The 21,306-nt window shown below is 38.1% G+C and overlaps 2 protein-coding genes across 12 annotated transcripts in view; one reads left to right on the top strand and one right to left on the bottom strand.

Moving 5' to 3' along the window:
- LOC105675855 (CREB-regulated transcription coactivator) overlaps nt 1-16,417 on the top strand; it is an 89,838-nt gene extending 73,421 nt beyond the window's left edge. For 4 of the 11 annotated variants that reach the window (XM_067353336.1, XM_012373313.2, XM_012373320.2 and 1 more), the window contains 11 exons: nt 1,858-2,119; nt 3,642-3,747; nt 3,980-4,130; nt 5,158-5,250; nt 7,623-7,784; nt 8,041-8,205; nt 8,479-8,640; nt 10,147-10,209; nt 11,607-11,681; nt 11,824-11,980; nt 12,309-16,417. In XM_067353336.1, the coding sequence (XP_067209437.1) occupies nt 1,882-2,119; nt 3,642-3,747; nt 3,980-4,130; nt 5,158-5,250; nt 7,623-7,784; nt 8,041-8,205; nt 8,479-8,640; nt 10,147-10,209; nt 11,607-11,681; nt 11,824-11,980; nt 12,309-12,517 (1,581 nt within the window). In that variant the 5' untranslated portion in view covers nt 1,858-1,881 and the 3' untranslated portion in view covers nt 12,518-16,417. Of the gene's footprint in view, nt 1-1,857; nt 2,120-3,641; nt 3,748-3,979; nt 4,131-5,157; nt 5,251-6,717; nt 6,766-7,622; nt 7,785-8,040; nt 8,206-8,478; nt 8,641-10,146; nt 10,210-11,606; nt 11,682-11,823; nt 11,981-12,308 lie in introns of all 11 variants that reach the window. The other 7 variants (XM_012373316.2, XM_012373315.2, XM_012373314.2 and 4 more) reach the window with 7 other exon arrangements.
- Nucleotides 16,418-16,660: 243 nt separating this feature from the next.
- LOC105675830 (caldesmon-like) lies at nt 16,661-21,306 on the bottom strand. The gene is made up of 3 exons (XM_012373258.2): nt 20,627-21,306; nt 18,957-20,439; nt 16,661-18,847 (listed from the first exon to the last, which is right to left on the bottom strand). The coding sequence occupies exons 1-3, from the start codon at nt 20,722-20,724 to the stop codon at nt 18,605-18,607; spliced, it is 1,824 nt and encodes a 607-aa protein (XP_012228681.1). The 5' UTR covers nt 20,725-21,306; the 3' UTR covers nt 16,661-18,604.

Genomic DNA, 21,306 nt, shown 5'->3' with positions numbered 1-21,306 from the left:
TTAATAAATTTCGAAGAAAGTATTGTGTTTCGTGTCCCATCCATTTATAATATAATGTCGATACTCCGCTTCGAAACTGATGCTGTGATTAACGAGTGGATAACACGCGCGCCTGTTCACAAATGCTCATAATCGTGGGAGAGACGTTCCGTGTTTATTGCATAATTCAACAGATATTAGGTAATAGTCGTGCAACCCACGTTCATCCGACACATGGCGACCAACGCGACGCGAACGAGTAGGGTTTTCTTTATTGAGTTTGCAATCACAGGCCGCAGACAGGAAGTTCAAATTTCCACAAAATCGTTTTATCTCCGTCCTTGGTGGTATTATATTTTTCTTTCACTGGAATATAAAACAAAAGGAAATTATTTTTTGATAGTATGCGTTTCCCGCGATAAGAGCTCTCTCGAAATTTCGACTAATCCCAGGCCTCGTGTCCTAAATTGCATTCATTAATTTTGTCATTTGCATTGTAAATCTATGAAGTCGTGAAATAAGTACAGAAATATGAAGATAAATTTCAAGAGAGAATTTCATCCTTAAAATAGATGATTGAGATCTCTACAATATCGCGGATAATCTTCACCAGAAGTTTCTTGGAAGGAAAGCGCGGTATCATCTGACCGAGTTAGCGACGTCCAATTTGTGGAACGCTCCTTCTCTTCTCTTGAAATATAAAACAACGAAATATTGCTTCTCGGTTGTATCCTTCGCTGCATACTTCGTTACATCTTACAGGCGAGAGGCGACGTAAAAGACGCTGCACGGTGCAAACGTTTGCCTGCAACTGTTTACTCGCAACCTGGTAATCAAATACGCGATAAAAATAGCCGCGATGGAAAATATAACGAGCAATGTATTCAGCAGATTACGATATGTAATTCCGCCGTGGTGGAAAACATACCGGATCGGATCTCGATAAAATTTGTAGCGAACGCGCTCAGGTTTTTCGCTCACTGCGAAACGCGAAATAAATTTTCTCAGATTAAACACTCGAGTAGGATTTTGACGCGGGCGGGGGGGGGGGGGGGGACATCCGGATCGCGCAAATACTTGCATTAAATTTCTCTACTTCGTTTTAATCGCCGCTCATAATACCAACGACGACGGCAATATGCGCGACGATGGGTGGTAAAGTATAGACGAGACGCTTTATAAGGCGGGATTCGTGAAACGAGAAAATTCTTCGCTACCGGTTGAATGGCGCCGGTGGCTCGAGGGTTCGGAAAACGGGTTTTGCCACCGTAGCACGGAGATAGAAGTGAATTATTTCCCTTCAACCACGATTCCTCCTCTCTACACCCTTCCTCTCACGTATAAGGTGCGCGAGAATCTGTCGTCGTGAAGACGACGCCCCGCAGGCGTGTCGTAACACGGAACAGTGAAATTCACCGGAATTCCATTTTATCTAAGCGAAATAGCTTTCAGCCGCTCGTTAATTATTGCTATTCGATCTTGATGAAGCTCCGATATTACCTCTTCTGCATTTTTACGTAACCGAGCCGAATCGCGGCCGCGTCGCATCACGGACAGCGTTTACGAGTCTCGCAATTCTCTCTTTCGCAAGCAATAAATATTTATCTTAAAATCATTTCAACGCAATTGAATGAAATTTCGCAAAAGCACGTGCACGCGATTTAACATGTAGAAACTAGTTGCGCGAACGGCGCAAATCTCTAGCGAATTAGCGGAATAAAAAGTCGCAATACGCATGCACTTTGACTGCCTGGCATCGCACGATTTGCAAACGTTACTATCGCCGTTAATTCATGCCGCAATTTTTGCTCATTATCGCGCCACTGTATCAAATCAACGAAGATGGCTAAAAAAAGCGATGCGAAATTTCTGTTGCAGACGGCGCTCAGCAATCTGGAGGAGATGCAGCACAACTCCATGTACCGCACCGACAACCGAAGCCGCAGCATGGTAGGCCCGATGCGATCGCGGCCCATGGAGAAGAGGCACGACACGTCGCCGTACAGCGGCGTGCCTTACTTGTCGCCACCGCCGCCGGACACCTGGCGGAGAACAAACTCGGACTCGGCTCTGCACCAGAGCGCCAATGAAGCTTGCCAGTCGACCTCCGCCATACCTCATCGACGAGGTAGCGACGCATGTCGGTTTTTCTCTTTCTTTTTATTTCTTTACATGTAAACCTGTTTAGAAGTGGTATAGCGAACACTTCGATCCGTGCTTTCTCTCTTCCGACGACGGATGCTGCGCGTAGCATTACGAAAAATCCCGCCGTGTTTGTGTATTTCTTAGATAGTGTACGGGATCTTACGTAATATTGCGTTTCATCAAAACACTCGCTGCGCTCTTATCTGTGAACATTTATGCCTCGATAGTAGTATCTGTTCGTTTCTTTTGTAAATAAAAACGGAACTGTTTATTCGAGTTTAGTTCATGTGACCCAGTACGATTGAGTAACATCCGGCGGTTCTTATCTGAACTCTGTCAAATCTTTTACACGCGTCCGCAGATGTGTTACTACTCTGTTATAGCTTCGTTTCAATTGCCCGCAGTCTGCTGTAAAAGGAAAAACGATTAATTAAGGATATCCTGGCTGAGAGACTGGTTGTTTCACGTGTAAACATCATTTTGTTAAACGTTAATAATAATTTACGCGAGACGTAAACGGCGCGCGGCATGATTTATTTTGCGCGAGAACGAAATCGAGTTTTCACTCTCCCGTCGTTGGGAGACTCGAGCATAATCGATAGTGTGAATAATACAGTTTTTCAGCGTCGCTCAGCCGCTATATTAATGAGTTTATCTTATGTAAAACAACTCCATCTTTGCGAAGTCTCTTTGAGTCGGTCTCGATAAACGGTTTGGAAATTCTGTCATTACCATATTGCCTCGTTACCTTGTATTGCGTCGCCACTCCGTTCTATTAATTACGCAGCTACCTGCGAAATTTCTCAAAGAGAGTGACCTCTTGAACCTTTGGTCTTTAAGGTGTAATTCTACGTAAAGCGTAGTCTATATTGAAAGCTTTTGCAACTCCGCATTGCAAGTCTGAGATTTTTTAGTTTGTATGTGATTATCTTGTATTTATCGAACTAAGACGTTTTTAATTTATACGAAATACAAAGTTCGCGATTACATTATTACTTTAAATTACTTTAATTCTTCGAGCATCAATCTTTTTTATATGTGAATAAGAATTAATATTATTATATCACTCGCGCGCGCGTATAATATACTAATTTTTTTATATATTTATAATTATTTTTATTAACAAAATTTTGTCCTTATTGTCAGTATAATGCAAAAATATCGAAGCAGGAATGATATGGTTTATTTTGGGTAAAAGCTACAAATTATTATTAGATCGCGTCCAACATAGATCGCGAAAGTCTACAGAGTGATCTTGCGGTGGACAACGAAGCACAACGTGAAACGTTATATGTTAGTAACATTAGTAAGCGGTATTACGTTGCCTCGGAGAAATCGGATAGCGAGTTTGAGAAACATATGCATTCTGCACAACCGTAACGGAAGATGCTGTACCAAAATGATTGTTTTATATAAAGTATCATAGTGACGGCTCCGACGCGGATGGTTTCAATATATTTACGATCTCATGAATAATTATCATAAATTTCACAAATCCTGTGTTGTATAATTAACAGATCAGCACGTTATAACCGAAAGCGGAAACGACAACAGAGATTCTCACCATGGTTTCATCGAACGACCAAGATCTTCATGCGAAATGCCTAGAGTGCCTGGGATTAAGTACGTATTATTAAGCGATAATACATGTAGACGCTCTGTTAAAAAAGAATTTCCGTTTCTATTTTAGCGTAAAGCTCCGAAAATACTTCTCTTTCAATTTAATTCGCAGTTTTATGACACTCGGCATTTTTCTACCGACCGATCGATATCGTGGAATTACATCCGTTGAAACTTGCCTTTGATAGCACGGCGAGTTAATCTAGTAATTTTTTGCGATACTTTTTTGTTTCAGTATATACCCAAGCTCGCAGCCACCGGGACAGCAAATACCGATAGGTAACAACACAGGGTCGTTGCCCGACTTGAGCAACGTACACTTTCCGTCACCTCTTCACACTCCTTTGGATCAGGAGGATCATTCGAGTAGTACGCCGTTCAGCAACGTAAGTTGTTCGACCAAATACCACACGCCTACTATAACGTTTTTCTCTTTTCCTTTCCCTTCGACTTTATTACGCACTTTTCGCGAGGCTGCACGTTTCTGAACGAATCTTTATCGCTTTTACAGCGACATTCTCTCTCTCTCTCTTTTTTTATTATTATTTTTATCTATCTTTGATACTCGACAAAATGTCTGTAAAATAACATATACTTAAAATGATAGTGTACACTGAGGATATTTTAAACGTTAACAGTATTGTTAATAACATTTAGTTGGCCTGCATTAATAAATATATTTCTTTTTCGAGCGATTTTGCACGTGTCAAATAAGTAAACGTGAAATACGATTTTGATTATTACTCACAATAAACGCCGATAGGTTCTATAAATAAGTAAGTAGCGTTACTTATTGCCATTCAATGGGTAATTTAATCCATTCGATCGATACACGCGATAAAAGTTCGATATTTTATCAGTTAGATTACAGAAGTGTCTCAGATTTATTCTAACGAATTCTTTAACGAATCAGATTTTTGTTTTGAAAAGATCAGGTGATAAGGCATCATACGTATCATATATAAACGCTTAAATGTATAACTATATATATGACTGGCGGATGATTTAATAAATTTACTCTAGAGCTAATAATGTTGATACTATTTATGAAAAATTTATATATTTATTCTTGGAAAGAGCGGTTTTTGTTGATAGTAAGCAATTTGCCTATGTATTGTGCAGAATGAAACCGGTTAATTAACTTTAACGTTCTGCAATTGATGCCGCCGACGAAAGAATATCCGATTAAAGAAGTTAAATGGCAGATGTCGATATCGAAATTGTTCGTTCGCATCGCGTTTCCCGCCGTCACTCTCTTCTTTTTCGACGCTTCCACATTTTTTTTTATTTTTCCCGCTCGCAACGAGCGAAATCGTCCCCACCGCAGCGTACGAACAAACTGTAGACAAGTAGGATTTATCACTGAAAACGGGAATCTCTTTTTGAAATGGTCGAACCGCTGGTGCATTCCAGAGTCCTCAAACGAGCAGTCCCACAAACCTGTCGCCGACCAGCTTGGCACAAGCTGGTAGGCTCTCCTTTTCACAGGATCCGTCAAGCGTCCAAGTAAATATCCTCGCGGCCCCATATTACTGTAGATTGAGCCTACTGTTACGGCGCAGCGGGCTTTTAATCACGAGTGACACGAGCTGAATAAATATTTTGTACAATTTACATTCCGCCTTTGTCAATTTTGACATCTCGCACACGAATTCGTAGATCTCGATTAAAAACCGCTGCCGTAGAATGTTGCAAAACCTGCGAAATATCCGAGAATGAAGCGTTCTGGGGCAGCTATTAGTATATCTTATTTAAAACTAGTTTTTATAAATACCTTCGGGACATGTTTCGACAAATTTAATTAACGACATCGATCGCTCGGATATTTTGTACCTGTTTAGTTGAAGTTTACGGAATCGAGGAGGGCTCGCTCCGTGGTGCTGAATATTTAAAACTACAGTAATCAGGAAACTGTTACGATTATGTATTATGCATTCAAGGTGATCAAAATATAACCGAATAATCAATTTTAAAAAGAAATACGTACAGTTTGGAGAAATGATCGGCGACCTCGATTCCGTAAAATAATTTGTTTGTTGGAGAATGTGACTTAGGACGCAATGGTTGCATGATAAGAACACTCTTTGTGCTTTTCTGTGCTTTCTTAAATGTTAGATTCGTCTTGATTAGAGTAGCGCCAGAATCTTGAGATATTGCAGCTGCTTTGAGGAAAAAGAGTATAAGTGGATCGTTTATTTGATGAAGAGGTAACGATATGCATTGCGCAGTCAAAAAAATAAAAGAAATTTTGAGAACTATTTATTATCTATCGCGAGAAGCACTACACATAGCGAATCACATGTTACGTTCATTAAATGTAAAAAGTATCTTTAGTAGTAATTTTCGCATGTAATTGGATCGCTTCCACGCTGATATTCAATATTATTCGAGAACGTTATTGCTTTAATTAGAAAAGGCTTTATCTTTCGTGAAAGAACAATTTTCGGCATGCCTTCTAATTGTTCAAATAAATATGATTGTAGTTAAATATTGACTTTCCTTTCTGTAGCGTAATTATTTATGTTTAACATAAAATGTAACAAGAATATAATGTTGCGCAGTTATGCAGCGTTAAGTTCGAAATAAAACTTTTGCAGCACGCTATGAAAAGCACTTGACCTAAATGCGTCCTGATATTATTAATATAGAATTTAATAACATTTATCAAGTTAACTGGATAATTTTGATCATTAAACCATATAGCAAACGCGAAATGATATAAATCGCGAAACGCTCGTGAAAACTACGTCGCTGACACGACACAGTTTTAACGAAAGAGCAAAAAAGGACTCGGCAATTTTGACGTAGTTAATATGTTTGTTAATATTAGGATGCATTTCAATGACTGCCAAAAAAAAAAATTTGGACAAAAACAAAAATTGCGCGCGAAATTTACCGGCGTCTCTCTTAATTTTCTATTTATTTTTTATTTTGCCTTTGTTGTAGTGGTTGTTTGTGTTTGTTATTTTGCAGAACCATTTATCAGTGCCTGTTAACTCTAGGTTTCTTCACACGTGTAAGGTTAGTAGTCACACCAGTTTCTCGTTCTCACGACGTATGTAACTACGGTACATGCTTGTGTTGCTGCCTTTTACAATTAGTCGCGCGACGGCCGTTAACGCCGTAGCATTTTTACTGTTTTGCTTGTTACATAGCACCGAGCTTGCAGATAAACTCGAAATACAATCAATAGCAAAGCGTATGTATGCTAACGCGTAGCGTGTGCAATATCGGTTCGCCGCAACGCACTCGGGCTTGAAAACGCGGGACAGAAAATAATACCGCAATAATTGCATTTAATAGAAGGAAAAGCAAAGCATTGCGCAATGATAATTTAAAGATAATTTTAGCGCGTAAGCTCATATGAATAATTCATCGTTGCGTCACAGCATAGCAGATTTATTTTATCGCACTTCTTTAACGATTGAGAAAAAAAAAAAAAGAAGACATTTTATGTTATTTATTTATGTATCTAGGCTCCGATAAATTTTTGATTGACTTCTTTTTCGACGAAAAAATTTTTTTTTTTTTGTGCATACTTATGTAGATAAAGTTTTTAGACGTTTTTCGAAAGCCGTCTATATGCCAAAGTATTATTCTCCGACTGCCAGAAGCAGGATTCATAAATAGCAGGCACATGGCACGCCTTCGAAATTGAGCTCAAATGTTTGCTACCTATTCGGCAACTCGCTTGTTGCGGCGAACCGCTTCCGCAAGTCCGATACTGTAATCAACGACACATAGAGATCGATTACGCGGGCCTGCTGCAACTATGTAGCGTCGTTATCGAATTTAGTTACACGAAAGCGCGAAAAAACAGTGGGAGAAAGAAAAACGAAAGAAGCGACGATCGATCGTTAATAGCGATGGGTATGAAGCAGGGTGTGGCACTGGAAAACAGCACAAGTACTTCGCAACAGGATCTTCAGAGCTATCCGCAGCAACCGGCGCCGCCGACAGTGACGGGGACGTCTCACAGTCCGACTGCTGGCCACTACATTTATCAGCAATCGCACAGTCCTGTGCCGCCGCAAAGTCCAGTTAGTATGTCGGCCGGCGAAATCGGTTGTTTGGACAATTTTTATAGTTTTGCTAAATGATAGAAGCAAATATTTGTACATTGCATGTGAACGATCTACATTCTCTTCCAATGGTTATGCTGGAGAGCTAAAAAAATTTGCCTTTATCTCTTAGAAAAAAATCATCAATAGTTTAAAAGAAAAATAATAGAATTGTAATAAATTTTACAAATGATTATCGCTAATAACTATTTGTTACTTGATATCCGATATTTAGAAAACGTCACAGACTCAGCAGCAGCAGCAGCAGCAGCAGCAGCAGCAGCAGCAGCAGCAACAGCAGCATCAACAATCACAACAGCTCAATTCGTTGGGGTCGTACAGGTCCACGCAATCGGTGAGCAGGCCGTCGCCGCAGTCGTCGCCTAGTCTAACAGTTGAAGTGAGATCATCTCTTCCATTATGAATTATTAATAGCTGATAGTTGTTTTAGAGAAATATAATTCAAATATTTACAAATATCGTATTGCAACACATTTTCGAAGAGAGTCATGCAATAACTAACAACTAATAACAATAATAAATGTGAAAGACATACCATTTAATTTTGTTCATGAGAAAAGAGACATATTTTTGAAAAGATATATTCTCACGTCTATAACAACAGGCTCCGTGTGGCTAACAAGTCTGAAAGCAGCGCATGTTCTTCTTTCAGGGAAGTCCTTTAAGTTACAGCAATAATCCATCAGCGCCGCCTAGTCCTACAGGACATCCGGGTCCACCCAGCTTGACATCCGATGCTATCGATCAGAATACTTATTTCATCAATCAGGCGCAAGCTGCAGCCCTTCAGCAGGACTTCGAGCAGTTTACAATGGTACGTGAATTATTCATTCTTAAGCATGACTGAAAAAGGAGTGACTTGTGCGTTCGAGTTTGCGAAGAGCGTCACGGACGAACATTTCCGAAAATATCCTACAGCGATATTTTAGTAAATAAAATATTAACTGGCTTCTTCTTGATGATTTCTTCGGAAAAAAGTTTTATTTCTTTTCCAAACTGTCGGAGATATTCGCCCTTCGATTGACGCACTGACAGCTGTCCAATCAAGCGTTATATCTTTGACATCGAAACTTTATCTTAGAAGAGGGAGATACAATAATTTCCAATCTTTTCTGGGTTGCCTGCCTTCAAAAACAGTCGTTCCGAAATTTCCGACGCTCGAGATTTGCGAATCCTTGCTATCGCTAGAATTTACTTTTCTGGATCGACAGTTCTCGCAGTTGGAACGTAAGACGCACTGCACGTTTTACACGGTTCTTCAACGCATAATTGCATTCGGACTTGTATAAAGAACGCGTTGCATTGCGACGTTTATAATAGGTATACACGCGCATAATCCTACTCGTGTGTTTTATTTAAATATTGATAAAAGCAACGACATTGATTTTTTTTCAAAGACAGTCTGTCGCAATACACTTTTTTCATTCCGTTGAAATTTTTTGCGCAATGATACGAACATTGAACATGATTCCGATGTGAATTCGATCATCTGGCAATTTTGATTACGTAAATGAACAATCCATCAATTATAATAAATTAAAGGATACTGGATCCTAATTGGCGCTCAATCTTTTTTTATGCATGTCAAAGGGACTGGTAAGTATGTGATGCTGAACTGTTTGTATTTAATGAATAACAAGGAATCAAAAGCGAAATGAATGCAAACACGAAGCAACGATGTTAATGAGAATTTTGATAAGAACATAAATAATGTTGTACGAAATAATTTCGTTTTATTTTAATGAGCTTCACAATTTTAGATTTAATTTTGTAATAAACTTTGTTTAAATTTAATTCTCTTCATTTAGATATTTTAATGCATTGATAACGAGTTTTTGCGCGGAATACTCGTTTTTAGAATCACTGTACCAGTTGATTGATTCTGTGAATTTTAATACATATGGTATATTATATGCATTCCTCTTCAGGCGGTTTGACCTTCAAAGCTATAATTAATGTTACGCGATGAATTATTCCATGCGAATGATTTGTATAAATTATTCTACTCGAGTCGCTTGATATTCTACTCGGTTACATCGTCAAACGTTTTGTTTTTCAAAGACTTCAAATTAAAATTTTCATTCTTTTCTCTTCGTTTAACGATGCATCTGATACGAAATTATAATCGTAATTACTTACGATCGCGCCGAAAATATTCAATCTGATAAATGGGTCTTTATCGAAACGACTGTAAAAGACGGTTAATTATCAAGCGATACTTGATAGCATGATGACTAGTTACGGCTAATTACGTTTGATTATATTGCCTCTAGACTTATATCTTAAGTCTTGTTGTTTATCTGTTGCCTGCATTCGTCAGGAGTGGCCCAAATTCGCGCAGCAGCTGATGGAACTCGGTTGCACCTGGACCACGCAGATAGAGGTGAAATATCGCCATTCGTTGAAACATTTTTATTTGCAAATTCAATACTAGGAGTACGCCCAGTGTTATGTTGTATATCCTCCTCTGCAAGACCTATAAATAATGTCATACGATTGTTAAAAATTCAATGTAAATACACGGAAATATACTGCATTTTGCGTGCTGTTTAACTAGTGTCAGGGGAAAAAAAAAAGAAACTGCGAATTCAAGTGCCGTTCCTTTCACGCGGCGCTTTCAAATAGCAGAGGTATTGCATATGTACACGTCAAATGTATTCTCGTGCGTGAAACTCGCTTGCACGTGCGGCGAGGGAAGAATATCAGATCTCAAGTAAAATATTTGCAGATGAAGGCAAAATATTACTCGCGCTGAAATATCGTGCCGTATACTGATGTTTAAAACATTACCGCATGGAGGGTAAATGTTAAAATTATAAGCGAGAGAAAAATGTGTAGAGTTGTGGCTTTTGTAAAATGCGTTTGAGAGATACGAGGGCTAATAATAAGCCGCGTATATTTCGTGGCGTATTTCTCATTGATATACCGCAAGCTCGGAAAACGCGTTGTTACGTATGCACATAGTAAAGTTACCATCGTGCGTGCTGCGCTTCAGCGGGACTAGTTTTATCGCGTTGGGCCTTAACGATACCCCCTTTTCATTCCCGCGCGGTTATACGCACAAGTGGCCGTTACCATGGCATTTGATATTGCACGGACGGCTACACGCCGATCCATCGGCTTAACAGAGGAATGGGAAAGATGATATTTTACAAGATAGAAAGTGTCACTCGAATCACACGGTCGAACTATCATTCGGAATTCTTTTCCAATACCCGAATACCATGGTATATCTATGTGTCCAGTAGTTTAGTTTTGCAGAAGAAAAATGATGAATTTCAGAGTAAACTATAGGCAGTAAATATGAAGAAATTTTTTTACGTCAAATAACAGACGTGTGGGACGAAACGATAACTTCCTTACGGATGCTGACACATATAATACTAAACGGAAATGGAATTTCATTTATCAGAAGCTATTTAAGCGACATGAAGCAGCCGGAAGTCGAATCGTAAATGGATTCGAAAATCGAAGAAAAATAACGGCCAATCTTTGGGCGAACGACGGGTACGAGCGAACGAGTGTTTATGGTTCGGTCGTACTTATTTCTCCCTTTATACTCCTCTTCCGCTGTTTTCCCTCCCGTGCGTGGTGTCCCTCGCGGATCATTCTATAAAAAGCATTTGGGGCGGGAGACGCGCGTTGCACGCGAGATGAATCAACGTCGCGCTCACTTAAAGATGAATCAGATTAGATTGCAACGGCGGTAATCCTTGCGAGGCTTTTTAATAATGCGAGAGGCTCATCCTTCAACTTCTTTCTTCTTTTTTTTCACTTCAGATGGACACGCCGGTGCAGGCGAACACTATCGGATCGTATATCGGATCACCGAACCACACCACGAATTATACACAAGTAAGAAACTCAATGTGTCTTACAAATTGCTTTAAAAAGTATCGTCCGTAGAAGAAACCATGAAATGCTTAGTAAAATGTGTGCATGTCTCTGCACTTTTGCCTCTCCGTCCATTGAATTCTTCGCATCGTTTGTTCCTCAGAACGACGTGATTAATGTCGGTGGCGAATTAGGCGGTGGAGACGCGGGATACTTCAGTACGAGTCCACAAATGGCGTACCAACCCGCGACGACGACGAACACCGCTAACCAACAGCTCACACCACAAACTCCAAACACACCCACGATCATTCTCACAGGTATTTCCGCACGGATGATAAAATTTTTAATTACGTCTCGCGGCAAGAAATTCTTGAAACAAAAAATACCTTACTTGTTTTATCCGCCTCCGGACAAATTGTTTTATTTCCATTTTTGCGCGATGACATTTTAAACATAGTTTTTGTTATAACGTATATATATCCATGGTATCACATAAAAATGCTGCGTTATAAAAGGACACTGTTATATCGATACGCAGTTTGTATACGGCTTCACAATTTGTGTGCGATTTATTTCGACTTTAAATTCTGCGTGTAATCTGAAACAATTTGATGGGCGAAAAATCCCCGATTAATACTGTTGCAGACTTCTCTGGTGCGGACGATCCAGAATTCGTGAGAGACCTCGGAACAGCAATGATGGGTGACTTTGACCCGGGAATATTCCCGTCGGACGACGTCCTCAGACAGGGCCTCGGTCCGATCGACATGGATGGTCTACAAATGCTCGCTGACCCTACGATGGTCATATCGGATTCCAGCGCCGAAGCCCGCTTTAGGTTAGATTTAGATTAGTTCGATTTTAAGGGAAGAGATTTTATTCATTTACCAACACCCGATCGACTATTGCGTAGGATAGAATAAATTCTATCCTGATATCGCGATTAATTCTTAAGACACTTTGACATATGGGTACCACTTCTTGGACACTGGCAGATTTGCAGGGAAAATGTGTGTGTATAAATATTTATAAATTTTATTTACAGCGCATACATTTATCTAGATTTATATGAATATATCTTTCGTCTCGTGTTCTATCGCGCATTTTTTTTTTTTACCTTACGACTCGTGCATAATACGTGCGTATTGTTTTTCAATGTAACGTTTGGAAATTACAATGGAAGTACACATTAGCCTCCGAAATGTCACGTGGTATTTTCTGGAAACCAAGTCAGTGATCAATGAAAGTTGTCTCCCGCTCGTGATAAACCGTTATTTGACGATTAAGTAATATAAATCTTTATTAACCCTTTTTTTATTTTACACTACTTTGTACATTGTATCATGTATGATCTCTAAGAAGCACAAAAGAAAATGTTTACTGATTTATACATGCTTTTATCATAATGTAATTATAGCGAAGTAATCTACTGTTTAGGCCAATTTAAAATTAGAGAAAACGATCGATTATGCTCCTCAACAAGGAGCATTTAAAAACGCATAAAGACATAGAAGTGAGAGAGGAGGGAGATGCCTATCGGCGGTACACGCCAGCAGCAATCTAGATTTTTATGTTTCCTTTTCCTCATTATATCCTTGCGAGCAGCTTACGATCATAAACATTTACGTTAGTGGTACCTAGTAGTCTATGTAGTCGATTAGTTATTGTTTCCTCTTACTCTTTTAGGCCGCATTTTCGTCATTCATCGTCAGTACTGAATTATACATATACGTATGTAAAACTATAACTTTTCAGTACTCAGGCAGTGAATAACAAAACGCCGCTCTAGTATTGGGATACACTATGAGTTAATCAAAATACATAACGCAGGGGATTGTATATTGTTGAACTTGGGCTCGATTTTTCTTCACTGAATATGACGATCAAATCCGTGATAAAGTTAAAATGAAATGGCTAAATTTAAATGAAGTAAATCTGAATGAATACCAAGACGATCTCAAGGAGAAGACTGCATAGGAATTTCTGAGTAACAGTCTTCTCCACCTTTCAAATATGCAATCCTATTATCGATGATTATTGTCGCTTTTGTCATTTTGAAGAATGACTGAAGAATGGTTGATTATAATTTCGAATTTCGGCAAATTATTAATATTATTGCTTTCCTTATCGCAGATTAAGCACAGTGATAATGATGGAGTAGGGAAGAAAATGTCATATGCGTGTACCCTCGGCGGTTGTCAATTGTTTTTTGAAAGTAATATACTATACTTTATACGCATTCGATAGTTTAATCGAGTGTGAAATTAAGATAATTGATAACTACGACATCAAGAAGATCCTTATATCTATACACATTGTATAAGTAGCGTACCATACCCTTTCTCGATAACATTCAAGTTCTTCGTTCTAGTTAAAAACACAATGTAGGCGATTAGTGTTATGGAATCAGGCTACGACATGCCGGAAAACGCGGTAGAATGTACGGAATGTAGTGTAGCCTGAATTCAGTGGTGCATATACTTCAGCACACGCAATACACACCTTCTTTCACACTACATTAAAATAGATTGAAATTTGGACGGACATAAAATGAAATAGTGAATTCGCTATTACCGATATCACATTCATATCTTATAAATATAGATCATCTTCTGTCTGCAAGGGTTAATTAAATATAGCGAAATGGTGCTAAAGAAGTTCTGGTAAATGCGAAGTGTCGTAACGGGAAATGTCCCTTTTTACATTACCGCTGTTATGCGCTGTCGGTCGGCGCGCACTTCGTGGCTACGAGAACTTTTTTATACGCTCTATACGAAAGGCTTGCAAAGAGAATATACCTTGACGGGGAAGAAGTTTAACAATAATCTTTACATATTTAAAATGTGATTAATGTGACCAAGAGTTGAACCGTCATTATATCCAAAAAGTTTATCGTAGTAGATCAGAAATTCTCTTCCCGTTTGCTCTCTCTCTCTCTCTCTTTTACTTGCAAAGTCTCGTCTCGCGTATATGCAAATGCAAGAGGTGCCAAAAGCGCGTAGATATTCGTCGTAGGTTATAAGATCGTGCTATCGACTCATAATCGTGCAATATAAACGTATGTATATGATCGTCGGTCGTTTAACATAAGGTTTAAACCAAGTTAAATGTTAACCAAGATCGTGACGTCAATTTGTCATTGTCATTTTAACCGTAAAAAATTGATAGGTTTACAAAAGAGGGATATAAAAAAAGAGCATAAAATTTTAAGTAAAAAAAAGAAGGCGGGTTTATATCTGTTATTGTATTATCTATCGTATTCGATATATCATGCGGAGCAAATACTGCTTTCGGCATTCACGTTGACACAAATGTAAAAGATTACGGGTACTATGTGTAATATGTATCATAAAAATTAAAAAGAGGAATCAATACTGATCTTTTGATAACTTTTTCTTCAAATAAAATTTTACAAACTCGCCTGAAATAAAATTGAATGCACGAAAAGTTCTTTATGCCAAAAATTGTAATGTTGCAATGAACGATGTTGAAACAAATGGCAGCATTTTTTCTAAGATATTTGTTGACTGTGATTGATCGATGAAAAATATTACGAAATTTTATTTGCATGATGCAGATTGACGCGAATTACCCGTAATTCTTTAATAAAATTGATTAGCTTGCGATGAAATTCAAAGACAGGATGTTAAATGTAATCCCGCGATTGACTTCACACTTTATTACGATTCATATTACATTACGAATCAGTTTTATAAAGGCAAATATTTTTCAAAATAGAAAGTGTGATAAAACTTGTATCGCATCACATTTTCTAATTTCGAAAAGATTGTAGAATAATGTTTCAACGTAGCATGACCAAAGTATCCTCAGGAAGACCTCAAAGCTTCAAATATGTAACGTTGTAAAGTTGTGTCTGCTTTCTTATTCTGTGCTATACAAAGCCACGTTGAAGCCTCAGTCGAAATGAATTTTAATGTGCTTCTTTTGTTTTTCTTTCTTCCTATATCTCTCTAATATTCACACCCACCTTTTAGGTTTTCGAAATAGGAAATATTTTTTTCTAATCTTATCCACTCTAAAAACACAATCTCTCTTTCTCTCTTTCTCTCTCTCTTTCTTTCTCTTTCTCTCTCTCTCTCTCTCTCTCTCTCACGCTCTCTCTCTCCCTCTGTTTTATCGCATCGAGGGGAAGAGAGACTGGCTTAAGATTAATAAGATCGCAAGCCTGTTGTAACGTGCAATTAAAAAAAATAAGCAGCGGATGTAAAAGCGTCGCTGCCTAATCTCGCGCTAGATCGATCCATCGCGTCGATTCGTGAGGGCTTAATAAAAGAAATTTGTAATATTTGTATATAGCTAATGTTACACACTGTGGTAAAGAATTTACCTATTATTATAAATAATATTATATATAAATATTATATATATATAAATATTATATATATATATATTATGTATGTAATACCGTTACGTTGTTGTACTATATTATTGTGAACACCATTTCTCAGACATCGATTTTTTTAAATAAAAAAGAAAAGAGCTCTTTCGACACACACTAAATACCAGGCCAAATCCGTCACGTTATTCGCCACGTGTGTGGTTCGCTCGTGTCGGTTATGTGTTACATCTATGTTGCATCTCGCAGTTCGTTGCATTCACGTATTTATGACTCGTTCATGCGCATGTAAATATTTGTTCGCTTTGTATATGATTTGCTACACGGTATCATAGTATAGAGGAAAGTTTTATGCAAATATCAAAGGTCGTATAGCGATTAAAATTATTAAAACATTCTCTCTCTAAATATTTATTCTCGTTTACCTTTTTATTAATTTCCGATCTCGTATATCGTAGCGGCGAATAAAAGAGCACAGTGAGCCACGGCTGCGGAAGTTGAGCTCGATGCCTGAGAGTTTTACTGTAACGAGCCTTTTCGTCAGACTGATGCGCGCCCTCTAATTTAATTAATTAACAGTCAGTCAATCGGTGGACGGCTCGGGCGTTGTACAACTTCTGTAAGATCGTCACAAGCGATCGAGGTGACACGACCAACTTGCGCACAGAATTTTTCACCACGCGTCGCAGAAGTCGGTCTGCATTCAAAAGGAGTATCGTTTCAAGTGACGTGTCGCTATGTGTCGCGATCTTAGATACATTTAGTCGTGTGTGATCAATAATATTTCATAATATTAGTTTCGTTCACGAACGAAATAGACTCGTTTGAACGCAGGAATCGTCTCGATTCATTTCACGTTACTTGGATATTTATGATTTCTTCTTTTCAGTTTGCGACGTCTTATCTCGAAGAAACCACTCACGGGTATAAAAGAGACATACACATTCATTCACACGTACGTACTACACGCACATACTCATTCGAAAAAAAAAGAAAAATATCTCAACTTAGACGTTAAAATTTCCTCGACACTTTCATCGTTCTCGAATCCTTTTAGTCGTCGATGTAAATAACTGTTTTATATTGTTGTAAAGTAGAATGACATATATAATATATTATATATTATATGTTATATATTATATATTATATATATATATATGTTACGAAATGAGAGAGGTGAATTGTATACTTCGGGGATATTACGGACGTGCCGGCATTCGGTGCATTCATCTCTGTTTCCGGCGTCCATAATGTAAGCGCACAAAAAAAAAAAAACGATAACGATTTATGTGTCTTCTTCGTGTTTAATCATAACTTTATTAATTAAATCTTGAACGTCTCTACGAAGCATCTGTGTCTTTGCCTAGGTACCTCTCTCTCTCTTTATCTCTTTATCTGGATTGGCGCTAAGAAGCAACCCGGAGAACGTGACGATACGTTTTTTTTTTTTTTTTTTTTTTTTTTTTTTTTTTTTTTTTAATCGAATTTAAATGGAAAATGAATAAAAATTGCAATAATTTGTATTTTTTATGAAATAAAAATTATTATAAAATTTAAATAGAGCAATAATAATGTCGCCTCATTGTATTATATCTTTGCATTAGCGCATCTCAGAATAATCAATATTGTACAGCTTGGAAACAGAAGGACAAATGTTCTATAGTTGAATGTGTAATGAATTTTTTCTTCTACTTCCAAGTCACGGAACAATTTCTAATCGTTCCAACGTTGAAGTATTTATTTATCTCTTTTTTTTTTTTTTTTTAAAGCATGTGAACTTTTACTGTCCCATCGATTTATGTGCTGCGATTCTGAAGAGTATCGCGTTCTTCGGGTTCTCCATTTGGTCTACGATAATAATTAATAAGTAATGCCTTCCGACGATCGATCAGTCACTGTTGTATATAATGTTTCTCTAGTATGTACTATGCGGAAGTTAAAAATTGACTAATTTGAATTTTATTGTCTGTTAATAAATTAAAATTTATCAAAATAAAGTTAATGAATTACTGAAATGTACGCGCACGCAAGGCATGCGTATCGTTGTGCGCGTAAGCAATGTTGGCGTGCAATTTACTTTGCAAGATGTTTTTTAAATAGCTTGTAATATTTTAAGATGTAAAAAGCGTCCGAGAAGCAATTAGACTCGTTTTATATCTTTTAACGCTACACGGCCGACGTAAAAGGTTTATAAGTAATTAGTGGTAGAAAACGTAATTATTCACTTTTGTCAAGAATTTATATATCGTTCATTTAGGCTACAATTAAATTGACTCACAATCTCCGAGTGTCTCGTGATTGATGGCATTACATCCTATTAGAGCTATATATTTTTTTCTCTAATTACAAATGCAATTATTCTGCTTTCGCAGAAGTCTATTCCGTTACATAAATCTACGCCTTTAATCCTATTACTTAATCCTTCGTTACTGCGATGTCAGCTTAAAAATAATGTTATACTTTTCATATATTATAATTTCACTTGCGATATATATATAGAAATATTTTCACCCTGAAGACTACGCGCTAAAAAAAATTAATCCACCTATAAAATAGACCATTTTACCGAAAACTATCGAGAATTTCACATTTTCTCCGTCTCGGGACTTTCAAGCACGCGTTTGATCCGTTTGAATCTAGCTAAAGCGCTGCCAGGCTCACTCTGCAATCCACCGAAGGCCTCTTTGTATTCTTTCGCTAAACGCGGATTCAATTCCTGCGAGCTTCCGGTGAGAGACGCTAAAGAATTCGAGTGGGCTGCTGCAATAGGACTCCGTTCTCCCTCATTATTTTCATCTTCACTAGCAACGGATAAAGGTGCTTGAAGCTGCGACAGTTTTATCATTTATTTTATTTTTAGAAATTAAATATGCATTCGAAACTCATTGATTTCTTTTAACAATACGTCAAGTTCCTTAACTTTTGTCAAGTCTTACCATTTTATTGTCCGTGTGGAGACGAGAATTTGAATCCTGATCCGTGAGTAATTCATTTTCCGATCTGGCGTCCGTTGGGCCGGATGGCAACGCGTAACTCGTCGAACGTCTCCTTTTTGCTTGTTCGTTGCTCACCAGGAAGGTTTGCCTGACGTGTTCGCGTTTTTTTTTCGAAAGCCCTTTTGAAGGAGTTTGCCCCGAGGATTCATCGTGATTAACCACGGATCGTCTCTTCAGATTTTTATTTTTTTTCGAGATATCTGATTTGCCGATTTTTTTGGCTCGAGTTCGCTGCGGTTTTTTACGTTGTTGTTTCTTCAAAGACCGTTTCTTGCCGTTTCTCTTTGACGAAGCGGCCGCAATATCGGCGATTTCTCGCACGGATCTCTTGGCTGCAGTCTGGCGTTTCTCGAGCGGTTCGTTTTCAAAACTCGATCCCTCCTCATCTTCGCCCTCTTGATTCTGCAATTCGTCGAACCTAGCGTTGTTCTCTTCAATGCCCCGTACGCGCCCTTGCGCCTCGATATCACGTTTAATCTCCTCCTTGATTGCATTAATCTTCCGTTGAATCTCCTCCTCTACGCGTTTCTCATATTTCGCGTTTGCTTCATCTTCCTTGGACGAAGTAATTATACTCGCTGGCTCAGCGATCTTCGAAGCATCGCCCGCTTTTGAAATCGCTTCATTCGATCCGAACTCTTTGATCTTGGATGCGTCATTGGGAGCTGACGCTTCATTAAAACTATTCAATGATTCGACAGGAGAAACTTGATGCAAATAGGAATCCTCTGGCGCGATCTTCGACTGTACTGACCTCACTGGATTGTCTGAAATTGACTTGGATTGATCAGGCGCTTCCGCTATCGCTTGATCTCTCTTCACCCGGGCATCGTTCTGCACTTCTCTTTTGTCGGCCTCGTCTGTCATTGACCTTTGTTCCTGCATCGCGGCCACATCTTCTATTCCCGGCGAGTCAACTTCCGCTTCCTCATAATCCTCCGGGCTGCCCAAGACACCACGCTTCGCGACGTCTTTTGCCTCGTAATCGTCGTATAGGCTCGATTGTTCCTGATCAGTATATTTGTCTAGACCAGCATTTACGTCACGGGCTAAGCGGACGAGGCTGCTCGTTTCTTCGTCCTTATCGTCCTTATCGCGTTCTTGCTTCGCCATCTCTTCATCCGCTTCTCCTGCGTAATCTGATTCGTCGTCATTTGAGCGTTGCGCATTGAGATGATTGATTGCGATTACATTGTCATAATTGATAGGTTTTTCAGGGTTTGATTGTTGGAAATCGGTATTTTCGTCGGAGTTCGTAGATCTTTTTGAAATCTTGTGCTTCTCCTTGAAATACTTATCGCCTTTTTCGAAATTATTGTTATCCTTTTTTTTTATTTTTGAGCTTACTTCCTGCAAGTCTTTTGCATAATTGACGTTTTCTTTCGATTGTGGTATTTCAAAAACGGAAATATTCCGCTTTGTTCTAAAATTGAGTTGATTAATTTGTTATTTTGTGTGTGTGAGTAACGTAAAATATCAAAGAATATTTGCAAAGGATAGAATACAATAGAAACAATAATAAAAACAAAATTCTATTGAATCTATAACGGATCACGAGAGGACAAATGGATAATGCAAAGCAGTTTAAAAAAATCACGTACTGCTAATACCTGTACGCATCGTTGATGACTTTCGCATAGCAGATCGGCGGTGGTATTATCTCGAGCAGGACGAAGATGCAGATATAATCGTATAATCGATTTTTCATACTGTAGCGCGAAAGTTCTTGCAGTACATTGCGAAAGCGAGCGTCGTAATTAATACGAGTTAATAAAGAAGTCGAATTTTCATGTCCTTGGAAGATGTCAAATCAAATCGGTACGAAATAGTATACTCTATGAACGAGTTATCGTATCGAATGCGATTATTTGCGATTATGCCATCTTCTTATGTTATAAAATGATGATTTGTGAAATGGTTTTACTTCAAACGACTTATTCTTCGAAACGATGACGATTTAGCAGAGCAGCTGTTATCGAAACTTCCGTTTTCACTCGGTTCTACGTCTTTATTTTACTGAATCTCTTCGAAATCAAAATTAACTTACAGTATATAAAAATGCTAAATAATATAATTTTAGGAAAAAATAAAAAATATTGAGTATTTGTCATTATAATAACTTAATTGAAGTTTAAGCATCGTGATATAAAATTCTTTCTAAATCATATTTTACAAATAATTAAAAATATAAAGTACTTGGAAGTTTCCGTTTGAATGTGAATGTCAATATTTATCTCGATAGGAATCGACTTTCTATTCCCTTACAAGGCATCAATTTATCTAAACATGC

This window comes from Linepithema humile, chromosome 1 (assembly GCF_040581485.1).
Source record: "Linepithema humile isolate Giens D197 chromosome 1, Lhum_UNIL_v1.0, whole genome shotgun sequence".
Taxonomy (NCBI): domain Eukaryota; kingdom Metazoa; phylum Arthropoda; class Insecta; order Hymenoptera; family Formicidae; genus Linepithema; species Linepithema humile.
The sequence above is the reverse complement of the archived record's forward strand: the minus strand, read 5'-3'. Positions and strand labels throughout refer to the sequence as shown.